Source organism: Ovis canadensis, chromosome 23, assembly GCF_042477335.2.
Source record: "Ovis canadensis isolate MfBH-ARS-UI-01 breed Bighorn chromosome 23, ARS-UI_OviCan_v2, whole genome shotgun sequence".
Taxonomy (NCBI): domain Eukaryota; kingdom Metazoa; phylum Chordata; class Mammalia; order Artiodactyla; family Bovidae; genus Ovis; species Ovis canadensis.
The window spans coordinates 21,899,082-21,917,428 of record NC_091267.1 but is presented as its reverse complement, the minus strand read 5'-3'; the positions used below and the strand labels follow the sequence as shown (position 1 = coordinate 21,917,428).

Below are 18,347 nucleotides of genomic sequence, written 5' to 3'. Positions count from 1 at the left end.
CCTAAATCCTAGATTGTTTCAAGAGCTCAAGTGATCTTCCTGAGTCTCATCCTGATCCAGTTCTTTTTGCACTTAGCAGAGGTATGTCCTCAAAACGAACTTGAGACCAAGTCCTTCCCTAGCCCTTCGCATGCATGGCCATGACCTACAAGGCCTCCACTGGCCTCTGCCTACCTCTCGTCTCCTTTCTCACTGCAGTACAGCCACAGCAGCGACTGCTGTCACTCCACTATGCCAGACAGGGTCTCATCTAGAGCATTTGTATCCTCTGGTCCTTTTTTCTGGTTTACTTTGGCCACAGACCTGTGTGTGGCTCCTTCACATCCCCTAAGTCCCAGTTCAAATATATTTTCTCCTCAGACAGAAACTTCTTGATCAACCAATCAAGAGCAGCCATCCGCTCCTCCGTCCGTGGGATTCTCCAGGCAAGAGTACTGGAGTGGGTTGCCATTTCCTTCTCCAGGAGATCTTCCCAACCCAGGGATCAAACCCGGGTCTCCCGCATTGCAGGCAGACACTTTACCATCTGAGCCACCAGGCAAGACTCTAAATGACTACACTGCTGCTTATTTTTTTTTAAAAAGCAGTTATGATATCTTGTTTATAGCTTTGTTTCCTGAGGACCCAAGCAAAGAAAGACTCATCTACAATACTAAAATTTAATCCACTTCCCCATCCACAAGAACATAACCTCTACTGTATGAGGGTCCTGATGACGTTGGTTGTCATCAATAATCCTGCATGCCACAACGATTAAAGGACAATAAACAGTTGTTGAATATACATATTAACACATTACTTAAAATTCAACTTTAAATATTACCGCAGGGACAACTTCTTCTGAGGCAGAAAAGAAGTATGTATATACAATTAATTCTGAAGCAGCATCAATGTATTTCTCCTGTGAAGATACAAACAGAAAAAAGGTGACTTTTAAATAGTAACCAAGATCAAAATTCATTCCTCATTAAACATTCAGAGCAAGTAGTATCATTGCTAAGTATTAACAGATCATGACAATTTGCTACCTTAAATCCTTTCACGTGGAAAGATTAAACATAAATAAACTGTTTCTTAGGCAAAAAACCATTATAACTAAGTGCTTTTATACACCTTCAAATAACATTCATTAAATAAAACAAGCTCAAATTATATTAATTTAATTTGCTAGTGAAGAGAAGTGCATTCCACACATGCAAAAACTACACATACATGTGCACAATAATCTCAAACAGTGAGCTTTTGCCGCAACTGCGTGTTGCAGTCTCCAAGTCTCAAAATGCTGAAAAGTGATACAGAATTTAAATAAACAGGTCAAGAACAGAAGAAAGACTAAGGTAGGCAACATCCACCCATTTTACTCAATTGTTTCATGAAGGCAAATACTATAGAGTGTATATGACAAAGTGCTTTTATTATAAAAACACTTAGATTGAACTAAAGTATTCCTAATAAGGGTGAAATAAGTCCTGAATTTTTCATGAACGTCTTCATTGTACAGAAAATTAAATTATAATACATCTGTTCTTACGGATTAAAAAATAAAATCATTTGATACCTTCAGAGGTGACTCTCCACCTATATATACAAAAAATACACGATGTCTCTTCTGCATATGTTCAAACATTTGCTGACTTGGAAGTGGCCGAATTAGAGCCCTGTTTGAAAATAGAACAAATGAAAAAAACCTTGTACTTGAACTAAAACTAGTACATACTTTATTTCTATTTATGTCAGCCCATCATGTCTAACGTCACAAACTTTTATTACTGTATGAACTGCATTTTAGGTATATCATTCAATCAACATAAATCGTATAAACTATAGCCCATGACCACTATTAAATCACAGTACCTACAATTTGATCTACCAGTTTAAAAAATAAGCTTTAAGTATCTCCCTCTGGAGAATACCACTTTAACCAATGTTTGGATAGGCAAAGATGAGACTATAATCCATTTAGAATCCTCAGCTAAAAACAAAACCATCCACATGAGAGGTGACTTTTTTTTCTCCCTTTCAAAAGATCATTCACACAAACACACTGTGAAATATACTATTCTAGGAGTTAATAACATATTTAGAATATTTATGTCTTACTCTGTCCATTTAAATGCTATGTAGTTTTAAAACACCCTATGAAGATTAAAATCTAAAATGTTCCTAAGTATGTTATTCTTCTCAGGAAAAACAAAATGGAAAATGACAGCACATAAGAATTTTATGAAAACAAAACTATAAGAAGTTTTATTATATATTTCAAAGCCAAATAAACTGAGAAATGAACTACATCAAAGGTGACTATAAAACATATGACTTATGAAATATTATTGAAAGCTAAGAGGCAGTCTTCTTCTAAATGTGGTCTATAAGATTTTTATTCCATCACATTTGCAAAAAGAACAAGATGTATTCTGCAAAGGCAAACATATTTTCAAAATGCACAGTTCTTTAAATGCATTGCATCACTCTATTCTAGTCTCTATTTTCATGTGTGAGTAATTAACTGGTAAGTGACGCAACTCCAGAAGTGATTCTTGAAATTTCCTTTGCAGTAGATTCAGTCCTGGTTACATCAGGAGAAGGCCCTCTTAAAATTGCCAAAACATAAAGACTAATCTAAACCATAGAGGAATAAAGTAATCCTACTAGAGATCCCCTCATATACTATAAAGTTACCTCAAAACTATTCACAAAGCAAATAAAATGAAACATACAATTGGTAAGAAAATACGGTAAAAATTATACTTTATCAAAGCTTTGCAAACTTTAATATTCAAAGATCATTCCTAATTCTGTGTATTTTCTCAAATAATTTAAGCTAGATAGTATCATGCCACCCAACAAATCCACCCTAGTATTTCAATTTAACTTAAAAATATTTAGAGCTATCAATATACTACATCCTGTCAAACTCATAAGCTACTATATTTTCAAAGTAACCTACTTTGATAAATGTTCTCTTCAAGAAGTTGCACCAACTCTATATATGCTAGCAAGATGTAGATTAAAAAAAAAAATCACCAGATTCAAACCAAAAGGAAAGACAAAATTTGTTTTCTTAGCAGTAAAACTTCAGAGATCTGAAACTCAAAAAGATCTCTGGGTTGTAATTACATTATATTCTAAGCAAAATGTGCAACAATACCTCACAGCTGGCATACAGGAGCATGTGAAAGATGAGGGAAAGAATCTTAGCTACATCTCAAAAGCACCTTCACATATCACAGGCTGGGGATTAAAGCCTAAGACTATTCAGAACATCACGCTGTGGGGTTTCTCTTAACACTGAAACTAGACAATGAGCAAAATAATGTAAACCAGGTCATACAAAGGCGAAACCATCATAAAATAAAAATTAAGGTTCACAAAGCCGTTAGATGCAACCAAGTCTTGAAAATGTATTAAAAAAAATCCACTGGGGAAAAGCTCTTCTATACACAACATAAATTTAAATGTGAGTGAGGTCAACAAGTATGTAACATAAATCATGGGCTCCTTTATTTTTCTAGAGAAGCTCTTTGTATATGCTATGCAACTCTATCTCTCCTCATAGACAAGTTTTATTTAAAAACCTAAAAATATGTATATTCAGTGCAGTTTATTAAAATACATTTAATTTTCAAATACTGATATCATAAAGACCTGTCATAATACAAACTTACCCTGACACTCTGTGAGCAAACTCAATTATATCATCTTTTGTTCGTGGTCCTCTATAATTATATGCTAAGTCTCCTTTTAATCTTAGAAGAAGAAAAGAAGATAAAAGTTTACATTAACTGTTTTCATATTTAATGATAATCACCCTCTATTGTTACACAAATTACAGCATACAAAATAGTAAATGGAGTTTTAGAAGCAGCATAATCATGGGGAAAAAACTGCTGAAAATTGCCTTCAGGGGATCAACAACTCAAAATGCAAAGAAAAAAACTACATTTTTCTAAAATTATGTGAAAATATTTCACTCTATGTTTGATAGCTGCATATATTTATGCCTTTCAATAAATGAAAAACACACACATTCATGGTAAAGAACTCAAAACATAAGTCTTACTATCTTCATATTAAAAGGTCAGTGAAAGGACAGGGAATTAAAAATATTTTGGTAAAGATAAAACCAATTTTAAGCAATATAACAGAGTAACATGATAAATGCACCAAGATTACAGAGTAAAACAATGCATTAAAAACACCTCTTCTAGAAAATCAAATAATCTTCTAAAATCTTGCCAATGAATTGTGTCCAACTAACTGAAATTTTAAAAGTTATGAAAGCGCAACTGAACACCTATACTTAAACCAAAGGAATAAAGAAGATAATTAACTGAACACAGGTAACTAAGAGGCTTAGCAAACATTTTTAAACAGTGGGAGAAGGAGGGAGGCCAACACAGAACCCAAGGAATTAAAAAAATAACTTACTTTATTACAAAAATAAGTTTCCAAGTAATTCCTCAAGGCTTCATATTACCAAAATAAGGATGAGATCAGGATTAAACTCATGAGAAAATTCAATAAAACCATGATTACAAAACAAGGCCTTTAGAATTATCACAAGATATTTTTTACTGTATATGCTCTGTGACAGACGTGGTCAAATCTACAGGTGATAACTAACATCCATCAATTTTATTCTCTTTTTCTTTCACCTCTAATGAAATAGGTCTATTTTAATTATAGAAAACTAAAATTTGTTACGAGACAGGATTCACAAGTTAAACAAAATACTCTTGAGTACCTGAGGGGTAAAAGACCTGTTGTAATTTACAACTGTACACCTTGTCCTGCTAAGCGCCTCTCACAGTTCAACTCAAAACACATTTGGTGAATTAGCCTTAAACCACACATTAACTTAAGTGCAAAGAAAAGCAGAGATGGATCCCTCTCCCTGGACCACACTGCACCTAGAAAGAACTGCTGAACCCAAGTCTTCAATTAATGTAATAAAATGTAAGTAGAGTGAACTAATAAAAATACACATATAAACATACAACACTCAACTTACAGCTTAATTGTTGGATAACCTCGAACTCCAAACTCTGAAGCAATGCCTTGATAAGAAAAAGAATAAATAATTCTAAATTTTTTAAAAATGAGAAACTAGGTAATAAATGAGCCTTTTACTTAAAAAAAATATACAAACCCATATAGATATGTTGTTCTTAACTCTTAAAAAATAATGTAAACACACAAAAAGGGAAAAACATGACTTTCTCATACAAAATAATTACTTGATAATCCAACTTATGACTTACACAAAAATACTATGACAAAATAAAAAATAAATTCCAAAAGAGTAAATTTTATCTCTAAAGTACTTATTTTAAAAGACGTTTTTTAAAAAAAATTATATATATATATATACAGACCCACACAAAGTCTCACTCTTCATTTCACTTCATTTACAGGACACATTTCTCCAAAAAAAGGCCCATCTCTTCCGTTAGTGTTTTCTGAGTCTTAAAAGAACTGCTTTGTACTTTAATTTTAAAAACATGAACTATAATTGCAAAAATAATTTATGATCTAGAAGCATCATTACTTGTTTTAAAAGTTCCTGCTTTTGCAATAACCTAGAGTATTAATTTCGGTTACTTCAAAGATTACTGTGAAATCCCCACATTAATTAAAATGAGATATAGTCACTACAATGGCATCTTTTTAAGGAAAACAAAAAATAGTAACAAAAATAAGGAAAAAAACAGAATTAGACGACTTTAAGAGGCATAGTAATCACTATAGAAAATCAAAACTATACTACTTTACAGATTTAAGGCAACTGAGACAGAAAAAAAGAAATAAAATATTCTCAGTAGACAAAATACAGTATATTTACACAACTATCCTAATTTATGCAAAGTATACTGTGTTTACTCACATAATCACTCCCTCTGTTCATTTTCTCTTATTTCCAGAATATTTTTTATGACAGTTGGGTATAAAAAAGCTGGGCTGATTTACCAATCACTTTAGTAATCGTTAATCTTGGTTTCTCTCCCCCGCACCAACACACAAGAAAAAGACAAAGTGAATTTGTGACAAATAGTACCGAAAATCTGTCCTCCTTCCTTTTTCAACTCTAGACCTTCTCCCTTAAACATGAAGAGAGGTGACCAGTGATCAACAATGGCTTTTATTAGAGATGACACAAACAACAGGGGTGACAAAAATAAAAACCTGGTGTGTATGTATGGATACAAGTCCTGTCTCTGAATAGCCCCGTGAGCTTAGACCAATAACATAATTTATCTGTGCCTATCTCTAACTTAGGACTTAATTCTGTCAAGTGTTACACACATACGTATATATAATTGAAGTATAGTTGGCTTTCAATATTATGTTAGCTACAGTATAGTGACTCACTGTTTTTATAGAGTATACTCTACCTAAGAAAAGTTATGACCAACCTAGATGGTATATTCAAAAGCAGAGACATTACTCTGCCGAGTAAGGTCCATCTAGTCAAGGCTATGGTTTTTCCTGTAGTCATGTATGGATGTGAGTTAGACTGTGAAGAAGGCTGAGTGCTGAAAAATTGATGTTTTTAAACTGTGGTGTTGGAGAAGACTCTTGAGAGTCCCTTGGACTGCAAGGAGATCCAACCAGTCCATTCTGAAGGAGATCAGCCCTGGGATTTCTTTGGGAGGAATGATGCTAAAGCTGAAACTCAGTACTTTGGCCACCTCATGAGAAGAGTTGACTCATTGGAAAAGACTCTGATGCTGGGAGGGATTGGGGGCAGGAGAAGGGGACGACAGAGGATGAGATGGCTGGATGGCGTCTGAGTGAACTCCGGGAGTTGGTGATGGACAGGGAGGCCTGGCGTGCTGCGATTCATGGGGTCGCAAACAGTCGGACACGACTGAGCGACTGAACTAACTAAGGTTACTATAAAACATGGCTGTATTTCCCTGTGCTGTACAATATAACCTTGTTGCTTATTTACACACTGGTTTGTAGCTCTGAACCCCACGTTCCTATCTCACCCTGTTTCCTTCTCCCTCCTGGCATCCATAGGAGTTCAGAGCTACAAACCAGTGTGTAAATAAGCAACAAGGTTATATAGTAACCTTAGTTAGTTCAGTTGCTCAGTCGCGTCCCACTCTTTGCGACCCCATGAATCGCAGCACGCCAGGCCTCCATGTCCATCACCAACTCCCGGAGTTCACTCAGATTCAAGTCCATCGAGTCCGTGATGCCATCCAGCCATCTCATCCTCTGTCGTCCCCTTCTCCTCCTGTCCCCAATCCCTCCCAGCATCAGAGTCTTTTCCAATGAGTCAACTCTTTGCATGAGGTGGCCAAAGTACTGGAGTTTCAGCTTTAGCATCATTCCCTCCAAAGAAATCCCAGGGCTGATCTCCTTCAGAATGGAATTTTGATATCAATATATACATTGGTTAGGGCTTCCCTGGTGGCTCAGAGGTTAAAGCATCTGCCTCCAATGCAGGAGATTCAGGTTCGATCCCTGGGTCGGGAAGATCCCCTGGAGAAGGAAATGGCAATCCACTCCAGTATTCTTGCCTGGAGAATCCCACGGACAGAGAAGCCTAGTAGGTTACAGTCCACGGGGTTGCAGAGTCAGACACGACTGAGCGACTTCACCTCACCTATACATTGGTTTTATTTGTCAGACTCCACCAACAAGTGATAGCATACAATATTTATCATTTTTTCCTGCCTTATTTCACTAAGCATATTACTTTTTAGGTCCACTCATGTTGCTGCAAATGGCAGAATTTCACTCTTTTATGACTAAATATTCCACTGTGTGTATGTGTGTCTCTCTCTCTCTATATAGCACATCTTCTTAAAGCAATCATCTGTTGATGGGCACTTGGATTGTTTCCATGTCTAAGGTATTATAAATACTGCTGCTATTGGGGTGCATTTATCTTTTCAAATTAGAGTTTTCATTTTTCAAGATATATACCCAGGAGTGGGATTGCTGGATCATAGGGTAGTTCTAGTTTTTTAAGGAAGCTCCATACTGTTTTCCAAAGCGGCTATATCAATTTAATTCCCACCTACAGTACACAACTGTTTTCTCCACATCCTTGCCGACATAGGTCATTTATAGACTTTTTGATAATGGCCATTCTGAGAGATGAGAGATGACATGCCTTTGTGGCTTTGATTTGCATTTCTCTAGTAATTAGTGATGTTAAGCATCTTTTCACATGCCTGTTAGCCATCTGTATGTCTTTTTTGGAGAAAAGTCTATTTAGGTCTTCTCCCCATTTTTTAATCAGGTAGTTTTTTTATATAAGCTGTTTCTATATTTTGGTATTAAACTCTTATTGGTCATATCATTTGCAAATACTTCTGGGTCAAGGATATTCTAACTGAATACTGTTATTACTGAAATTGCCCTCTTCTGAGTAAAGATATAGATTATGTGAGTAAATATGTTCTTAATGCTCCTCACCTCAAATTAAGAAGGCAGGCAAACATAAGCCCTGATTACCTTCAACTTCACCTAATTAAGAAGTGCCAAAATACAGAGACAAATGTCACTGATCTGGAGAGGGAGGGTATACCCAGTAGCAACTGCTTACATAACTCAGCGTAAAATCTGTACACAAATCAAATAAAGAAAATGAAATAGGCAATCAACGAGAAAAATGGTGGTGGAATTGTATAGCTGATGTTACGGTTCTCGTAACAGGCTGCAGTGTGAGAATCCCAGCTCCACACTTCGTGCCATCACTTAATCTCCTTGACCTCAGTTTTCTTGCCTTTAAGATGGAGTTGATGCCACCCACCCTTTAGCCACTTGGTTCTTTGAACATTAACTTCCATCCCTGATAGAATTTCAGCTGACAGTGCTGGGGGAGGGAGGAGAAGGGAGCTACCAGCATCCAGTGAGCAGAGGCCAAGGTCGGGGCTGAACATCCGACAATGCACAGGAAACTCTTCTCCCCCTAAAACGTCTTCTGGCCCCAAATGTCCACCGGACCAAGTCAGAACAACCTTGAAATACAGTCACTGACTAGAAGGGTTATACTCTAGAAATGTACGACTGATCTGCAAATGTATCTGCAATCACAGAATGAGAATAAGAATCTTATTGGCCAAATGCCCCTGCAAGTTTATACACCACAGAGAGGTAAAATATGATCTTTATATAAAATGATGTCACACTCAGGCAGAGGAATAAGTAGAATTTTCAGTGGTTTCGTAATAGAAATAAGTATGTGATTACAGGTAACATGGTAACATTTTAACTTTTGGATGAGAACCTTTTTGTCCTCATTTTTTAAGGAACATGTAGAAAAAGAAAGGCCAAAGTAACAGCTGAATTTACACTGGATATAATACATCAAATAACACTAAGAAGTTGTATAAATAGTTAAAACCACGCCATTAAGAAATATCTGATACAATTCCAAATACATATTGCAGGATAAATCAGGAAAGTTCAAATCTCTCACATTCAACAAGTCTATACACAGAGACTTGCTGGATTGAATATGATGGTGTTTATTTCAATCACTGCAATTACATGATTGAGAACTAAGCTACCCTCAAATAGTCTGAGAGATTTTCTCTACTTGATCACTGAATAATCCTATCCCATGCCAAACTGAAATCCCTTAACGAGCCATCAAAATTATACTTTACTTCGTGATTCTCTAACTCAAGAATCACCCGAAGTCCATGTTAAAAATACAGATTCTCATGACTCAATCTGATTTTCATTTGGTAGGGGAGGTGTGGGCCTTTGGAATCGGAATTCACACTGAGCACCCAGGTACCCTAACACAGGTAGCCTGCAGGCTAAACGCTGGGAAACACTGAAGCCGTGACCATCCGCAAAGCCGCCTGTGGAGATGGGAGGGACACGTAGGAAACTGCCAGTCCTCCAGGGCTCCACGGTTAGAGGCAGAACACTGCCTCTAGCCTGAAAAGGAAATGCAATGTCTTCGCCTGTTTGAGTCCAAGTTCTACTAAAATGCCTGTATTTGAGCTGCCCTGAAATATTCAAGAAAGCTGTAAGAATTATATGCCAAAAATCTATTTGTAATCTCTAAACAGTAGTTTTTGAATACTTAACAACTTTCTTTTTTTGTAAGGAAGATGGTATTTTTCTCCACAGCACAAAAAACATCTTCTTGATCTATAAGGTGAAAAACGCATCCATCGCTGACATCAACTACTAGCCAATTTACTTATGTTTATTGACTACCCTTTGACTCAGTGAAACAAATGAATTACTTTATAGACAAGTGCAGGTGTATGCACGTCTAATCAACATACACGCCTAGACGTAAGCATTTACTTTCACAACAGTTAAAAGGAGTGATTTCTTAAACACTGTGAAAGATATCAAGAAATATCAACTCGACCATATTATCTAACTTCTTACCATCCATCTCACCCTCTCCTAAAGTCGCAGCAGTTCACCTGTGTGATTCAACAATTCTTGTTCTAATATCTCACCTGCACTCTAGCTCCCCATGTTCCCAAGCACCAATAAAGCAAAACACCACAAAGTTGGAACAGCTACTAACACAAAAACACAGAATTAAATGTAATTGTTTTTTTCCTGGTGATGGTAATATAGTTCAGTGTGAGTTTTGCTAAGACTCTTACACTATTATTTTCAATTGTTTTTTTTTATACCAGAGCCAATATATCACATCTGTGATTTAACCCTTGCAAATGTCTATTAAGAATTACTGTCTCTTTACTCCCCTGCCAATCACTCAAGTCTGGCCTCCCAGTATCCTATATCAAGATGCATACAAAAGTCAGCTTAAATAATCTTTTTGCCTATAACTGCTCTTTTCATCCTACAGGTTTCTGCCAAAAGCATTTTTATCAAATCATCTGCCTTCTCAAAAATGTGTGTTAGCGCTCTATTGATAACTGACAGAACCCAAAACACCTTGTCCCACCTGAGAGGCTCTTAAAGTCTGGTATTATCCTCAGCACTTGACAAGTGCAAGCCATTGTGCCCGGGCTTTTGAATAAGAAATATTAATACAATCCTCACAACCTTGAGAATTATCATTCTCTCATTTACAGACAAGGGAACTAATATTCAGAGAGGTTAACACTTCCCCAAAGCCACAAAAGAAAGAGACGACTGACCTGGATTTAAAACCTAGGTTTGTCTTCTTCTAAATTTATACCCAGAGTACAATGCTGACTTCCTAAAATGAAGTACGCATTTCGTATGTCATACTTCCACTTTCTTCATTAATTAATGGAAAAAGGAACCTACATTTTATTGCACACTACAAGGGATTGTACATGTGCTGTATCATTTTAATCTCAAAACAACCAATACAAAATGCATCATAATTAAACACTTACTGGTGTAGAAATCAAAGTTTAGCGATTTGTTAAATGTTAAGAAATGTTCCCTGGGCTACGGAAAACAGCAGCAGAGTGGGATCTAATCTACTTTCTGAGCCATGCTCTCCCCAAGTCTGTGTGACACCTCATATTCTCTAAACTTAATTTTGCCTTTTCCCAAATCTTTTAAGACAGGTATTGGTAAACTTTACCTGTACAGGGTCTGACAATAAACATTTTAGGCTTTGTGGGGCGACAGTCTCTGTTGTAAATACTTGATTCTGCCTCTGGGTCACAAAAACAGCCACGGAGCCAACAGCAAACACAGGAGTGACTCTGGTCCAGCGGAGCTCCATGCACAAAGCGGGCGGGGGCCAGGCTGTCCAGGGCTGCGGTCTGCCAGCCTCTGCCTGAAGACATTCTAGTCTCTGGTACAGAATCGCTGAACTCATCTTCAGCTCTACAGTTTCGCTGTAATACCCTCTCTAATGTGAGAACTCTCCTGATCCCCACTTGCGTGTATGTTAGTTTGCCTCATCTTTCAAGCTCCTCTACCACGCCACTCAGGCTGCTCAGACAACAAACTCTCCTTCTTCACCCTCACAGCGACATCCAGAATTCACCACTCCATCTCCTGTAGTTGTCTCAAGCAACTGATTATCTCAAGTGGGCTCCCAGTAGGAACAGGGGCTTCTACATCTGCATTGAGTATAAGATTAACAGAGATTACGTATCACACGTTCAACAGTTAACCTATCTAACTTGTAAAACACAGTCTGAAATCTCTTCTTCCTGTTACCTTAAATACTGCTTCCTGTAATTAAAACACTTGCGTTACGAGAACAGAAAAACAATAAACTGAATAGCTGCTTACTGGAATAGGAAGTAGCATCCATCTTTCCCACTTTCACTGGAGAACCGATGCTTTTCATCTCAAGACCGACTTCATTCCAAATTGGTTCCAGCTTTTTACAATGGCCACACCATGGTGCATAAAACTTGTTTGAAAAAAAAGAGAGGGAAAACCACAAAGATGTTGTTACTACTGTGGATGTCAGTCTTAACTGTACAAGAATCTTTTTCCCTAAACGACTGGATAATAATCTATTTTAGACCAAAAGTCTAAATATAATTTTTAAAGTGGTTACACAATAAACACACACACAAATCTAGACATGTCAACCTCCAGGATACAACTCAACACTTTAACTGATATTAAAGTCATTTTAAATGGCCACTGATATCTATTTCAGATGTCTATTTAAAATAGATAATTTACAATTAAAAACATCTCTGCTCCCAAATGAGTATGTCCATGTTAGATATAAAATTAAACCACCAAATACACTTCATATATCACATGCACACCCCTTAAGTGTTAATGATAAACATCAACTTCTTTTTATTGCAAAAACTGCAATACAGTAGGTGACTCTGCTCCTGTAAGTATAATCACTGGTAAGACAGTTTGGCACAGTGACAAGTCAGGCTGATGAAACTAAAATCCTGGTTCTTCCTTCTTTAGGATCACCAGATAGTTGGGGTGGTACTCAGGTGCCTCCCATTAGGTAGCATAACAAAATCTGTTTGTTTTGTACTTTTATGAAATAAGATTTAACTCTCTTGTAATATCAGCCTATGGAAACATTCAAACATATATTGAAAGAGACAGACAAACCAGGGAGCTTTACGCCTTGCTGCCTTCCTTCAGTGACCGTCAGCTCTACGCGTCTCATTCCATCTCTCTCGCTGCCACTCACCCCACTTTCTCACTGAGGCATGTCAAAATGCACCCCAGACATCACAGGGTTTAAACACATTCAAAACGTCAAAGCGAGGAAAAGAAGATGGACAGCTGATTCTCTCACTACCAAGATGAAAATATGACTTTGATTGCCAAGTGATACTAATACACTCAATCTCTTGGATGAAATGAAATACTGAGTGAATTCTGTTATAAAACCAGACCATAATCTCCCTCAGACATCATGCACAAGTGGATCTTGTGAGAATTTCACCAAAAACAGGCTCTCCGGCCAGAGATCCTAAGGCTCTGAGGTTCACTTTAATATAAAAACCCTGACAGTACTACCTGAGAAGACAAAGTGGGTTATGCACACTGGTCCTGGTACTGTCTGTTACCACATTTGGGTGAGGAGAATGGAAAGTCACATTTAAAATAGGGGAGGGATGGTTGATCTGTACAAAAAAATTATATACTCACATCTACAAGCCAAATGTCATCTTTTCGATTTTCTTTAAACCTAAAAAACAAGAACACAGATCTTGACTGTAGGTTTCCACTTTACAACAGAATAGCACAGGTAAAGACAACAAATTGATAAATGCAGGGCACAGGACAAATTTTTCAATAAGTTTTACTTCAAAATTTTACTCAGTGACCTCTAGATCTTATCCATTTAACACCTTAATAAAACAAGAGCAATGATAAAGTAATTAGGAGTAAAAATTCAAGTGGGACTCTGTAGAAACAAATGCTTCAGCTTGGAGCCCCTCTCCTCCACTTACGCCTGTGCCTAACAGTGAACAGAGCAGGGCGGGGCAGGGGTGAGCCTTAGGAAGTCTGCTGGCAGGCCCGGCCCCTGGGTGGGATCTGGGGACTTGACTCTCAGGCAGGTTACCCCATTTCCCGTTAAGGGGTTTACAGTAAAAAGTTCTATTTTATATTCATCTTGTGGGGCTACCCAAGAAAGTGTCATGGCCACCTTAAGCAAACTGTTCAACCAGAACGCTCTAACCAATGGTCATTATTCTTGATGTCTTTGCAGGCAGCTTTGCACCCAGAGGTAAAGGGCGGGAGCCACTGTCTCCCATCATTTGATGCTTAATAGCCTCTCTCCTAGGCAATGGCAACCCACTCCAGTACTCTTGCCTGGAAAATCCCATGGACAGAGGAGCCTGGTGCTGCAATCCCTGGGGTCGCTGCGAGTCGGACACGACTAAGCAACTTCACTTTCACTTTTTACTTTCATGCACTGGAGAAGGAAATGGCAACCTACTCCGTGTTCTCGCCTGGAGAATCCCAGGGACTGCGAAGCCTGGTGGGCTGCCGTCTATGAGGTCGCACAAAGCCGGACACGACTGAAATGACTTAGCAGCAGCAGCCTCTCTCTCCTATCCCATCGATAGGAAGGAGCTGACTGGTACAGAATCCCAGACAGGGCCCCGGGTGGAAAGGAAGGTGTCAGGGCTAATATGGAGGGTCCACTGTACACCCATGACTGCGCTCACTGATGTGGGGCTGGGGCTGCAAACCCTAGGCATCACCAGATCCAGTGCCCTCGGGGAATCTACACAGCAAACAAACATGGTCTCATGGGACCTGACAGTGCGGCCCAAGTCAGTGCAAGGCACGGGGACAGCTGGACCCAACCTAGAGACAGTGTCATCTGCAGTCAGGATCCAGAGGGTCTATGGGGCGATGAGGAGCCAAGGCGCTCCATCTGCTGAGAACACTCTGGCCCGGCGTGGTCATCAGTCCCTGGGGAGTTAGTTTAGCCCTGGCCAGGGTTAGACAAGCAGGGCAGCCTTCTCACTCCGGTTCAGTCTCCTTCAGCCATGGCAACCCCTGCTCACCAGCCCAAGCTAGGACGGTGCCTGAATTTCCAAGGGCCACCCTCTTGTGGGCCCAGGAGGCAATTCACTGCACGTCCGCTCACTCTGGGATGAAGAATAGTTCAGTCCCCGTGTTTAGCTGACAAGCATACGATGCTCGTTGGCTACTTCCCTTAGTCAGCACAGGGCCATTCTGGTGAGTGTCATTAACAGAACAGAGTGCCTATCAGGGGCAGGACCGACCCTAATCCCAGGGCTTCATCTTCACAGGGGTCCAGCAACAGGCAGGAGCAGAAAGCACAAATCCAGAACCCAGGCCCGGTTAACGGCCTCCTTGCCCACTGTCCTTGATCCCTCACCTCAGATCCAGGAGCTCACAGGAGGCTTGGGCAGCCACGGACGCTAGGAAGGTGGGCCAGACAAGCTTTTCACTTACAGGAGACTCTGTTGTTGCTTAGCTGCTCAGTCATGTCCAACTCTCTGCGACCCCATGGACTGTATCGTGCCAGGCTCCTCTGCAAGATTTCCCAGGCAAGAATCCTGGAGTGGCTTGCCATTCCCTTCTCCAGGGGATCCTCCTGACCCAGGGATCAAACCTCATCTCCTGCACTGGCAGGCGGCTTCTTTACCATGTGGGAAGCACATTATAGGAGGGCCAACCCTGTCTGCAGCAGCATCCAGCTGAGGAAAGTCAGGGTCCCAGACTCATGCACCGGCTCACTCCCGCTTTCTCCTCCTCGGAAAGGAGCAGATCTGGGGTGCCACACCCTTCAGGGCACCACAAACTTTAACAAAATCACCTCACTGTTAACAGTGGCTTCTCTGAGAATCGAAGCGCCTGTAACAATCCACAAGGCTGCCCAATACCCACCAGGAAGGCTGCTGAGTGCCCCGCGGGACCCTGGGGCTCTCTGCTCATCAGAGCACCCTGCTGCGGGCAGGGGTGGTGAACGAGGACAACTAGCCAAATGGAGAGTCAAGACTTGACTCACTCACTGCGCCAGTGCAGGCCGGCAGACAGAAATGAGCTGCCAGCTCCTCAGCACTGAGAGATGCATCTCACCCGGGAGGAGGCCCGAACCAAAGGCGTCTGCCTCGCCCCAAAGGCGTCTGCCTCGGAGAGGACCCAGGCGGAGAGGGGAGGGATGAGGGAAGGGACAGGAGAGGAGAGATACTGAGTCCACGTGCAGAAAGGGTCTCAGCCAAGCCCCTCAATAAGGAGGTTTCCCTAAGCAATGCCTGAGGCGAGGCCCTCACCAGCATGTCTCCACAAGGGACCCCCAGGCTGAGAATGCAGACGCACACACAAGAGCCCAGCTGGCCTGGGGGTCTGAGTCTGCGACTAGGGCTCACCCCACCCCAGAGAGCTTGGTGCACTGTCTGTGCCCCACGTCTGGTGTGGGGAGAGCAACTTCCCCCCAGAGCCCTGCCAGGAAAAGCCATGTCACTGCCCATGCTCAGGCCTAAAAGCCACACACAGGATTCTGTTCTGAAGCTGGACTCCTCACCTACAACAAGCAAGGCCTGGGGGATTCACTCTGTGTTACTGGATGGTTACCAAACTCCAGCACCCACTCAGCAGTGACTAACAACATACAGGTAAAACAGAAGACTCTAGCAGTTTTTACTCTTATGACTGTTCATAGAACTGCCGAGTGCAATCCTATTTTGTGCATATACAGCACTTAGTGCAACTCCTGGAGCAAAACTGGTGCTAGGTAAGCATTGGCCATTGTTTGCTATTAAAAGATTATATTCACACAATGCAGTGCACTTGAAACTAACATGTAAGTCAACTACACTTCAAAGAAAAAAAACAAAATCTACCTCCAAACAAAATTAGCAAATTACGTACCACAGATTTATGCGCTCAATAAAACAAGTGTTATTTTAAAAAATACTAGACTCATACCGGTATTCATATAACATCACAGCTGGAAGAAATGAAGATACTATTTAAAAACATGTATACTCACGAGTCATCTAGATCTTCCACCTGTCCTTTACAGAAAGCCAGATCCAGCAGAAAAACTGAAAACAAAAGGCAAAATGTATACAGTGAAATACATGCTAATTCATCTTCTGGCTTCCATTATACGCTTATTCACCTATAAAATGTTTCCGGTTTTTTACAACCTCCCAAAAAACACATCAGTCATCCATCCGAGGACACAAATTAGGCAAAAGCATAAGTCGTTCACCTGTTTAATAAATATTGATGACCATGTGTGACAGCAAGTTCTACCTAGGCCAGTAATTCTAAAGGACGGAAGTTCTTTTTAAATAAATTTTTACTTTCATCCTGTTTTTCACCATCTCAATTTTTGGGGTAGACGTGAACACTGTCTATATTTCTTTTTCTCTAGAAGCAATTATCTTCTCAGCGATAAACTTCAAATGCCATTCAAAAATATTGCCCCCCCCCCCCCGAAACTGACAGAAACAAAATTGGGTTGGACTCCTAACAACCGATCACGGAGCAGCGCCGGGCACGCGGTGGGAGCTAAACGGTGCGAGTGGACCCGTCGTGGGGAGGACGACGAGGCGAGCTCGAGACTGAGCAGGACCCGCCGGTCCCCAGGCCACACCGCACAGCCCCCGGGCCCGGCCAGGATGCGCCCGCGCGGGCAAGGATGCCTCCGAGCTGGCCAGGCTCAGAGCCCAGCGCCGAGCAGGTGTGCGCGCCCGCTGGGAAGGAGCGCCCTCGACGCCAGCCGACGGAGCCCGCGCTCCGCTGACCCCCTACCGCCCCGACGGCCGGTCGGAAGGCGCGCGTCTCCAGCGGAGCCGCGTCGGGTTAAGGGCCCCACAGCGCCCACTCTGTGTCGGGACCCGGGACCCGGGACGGGAAAGCATCTCGGCGACCGCGCAGGCCTCTCCCCTCCCGGAGACGGTCCCCGTGCCCGCCCGCATCGCCCCCGCGGCCTCTACCTGCGGCCCACAGCCGCAGGGCGGGCCCGCGCCTCCAAGATGCCATGCTCGCCGCACAGGCGCTGCCAGAGCCGACTCAGCGCCCGCGACAGAAACGAGCACCGGCGGCCGCCGCCTGCGCGCCCGGAACGGGAAGCCGGCCGGCCGCGCCGCGGAAGGGAAGCGCGGGGCTGCGCAGGCGGGCGGGGGCAGCCGGCCTCCGACACCCGCCCAGGCCCCGCCGACCTCCGCCTCTGAGCATGCGCGGAGCCGCGGGGCCTGGGCGGAGCCGGCACGCATGCGCGGGACTGGCACGCTTGCGCGATCGCGGCCCCGAAGCTCCTGCGCCCGGGACCGCCTCCGGGAGCGTGGGAACCTAGGGTGCGGGCGTGGGCGCCAGGGGGCCCTTCCCGGAAGTTAAATGCGCGCCAGTATTTGAACGGAAGACGAGGTAGGCTGGAGATTTAATCCTGCCATCTCTTTCACCTGCTGCTCTTATTCAGTTGGTAGTCCTTAAAAAAGATGGGTCTTAACAGTGGAAAGCTGGAAGAC

General features: G+C 41.6%; 1 protein-coding gene across 2 annotated transcripts in view; it reads right to left on the bottom strand.

Annotated features, from left to right (window-relative positions):
* TMX3 (thioredoxin related transmembrane protein 3) overlaps positions 1-18,069 on the bottom strand; it is a 39,536-nt gene extending 21,467 nt beyond the window's left edge. Inside the window, exons 1-8 of one of the 2 annotated variants that reach the window (XM_069569172.1) lie at positions 17,817-18,069; positions 16,862-16,916; positions 13,534-13,573; positions 12,184-12,307; positions 5,012-5,057; positions 3,666-3,746; positions 1,559-1,658; positions 824-901 (exon numbers count right to left, since the gene is read on the bottom strand). In XM_069569172.1, coding sequence (XP_069425273.1) covers positions 824-901; positions 1,559-1,658; positions 3,666-3,746; positions 5,012-5,057; positions 12,184-12,307; positions 13,534-13,573; positions 16,862-16,916; positions 17,817-17,862 — 570 coding nt within the window. In that variant the 5' untranslated portion in view covers positions 17,863-18,069. The remainder of the gene's footprint in view (positions 1-823; positions 902-1,558; positions 1,659-3,665; positions 3,747-5,011; positions 5,058-12,183; positions 12,308-13,533; positions 13,574-16,861; positions 16,917-17,816) is intronic. The other variant, XM_069569173.1, reaches the window with a different exon arrangement.
* Between the last annotated feature and the right edge of the window lie 278 nt (positions 18,070-18,347).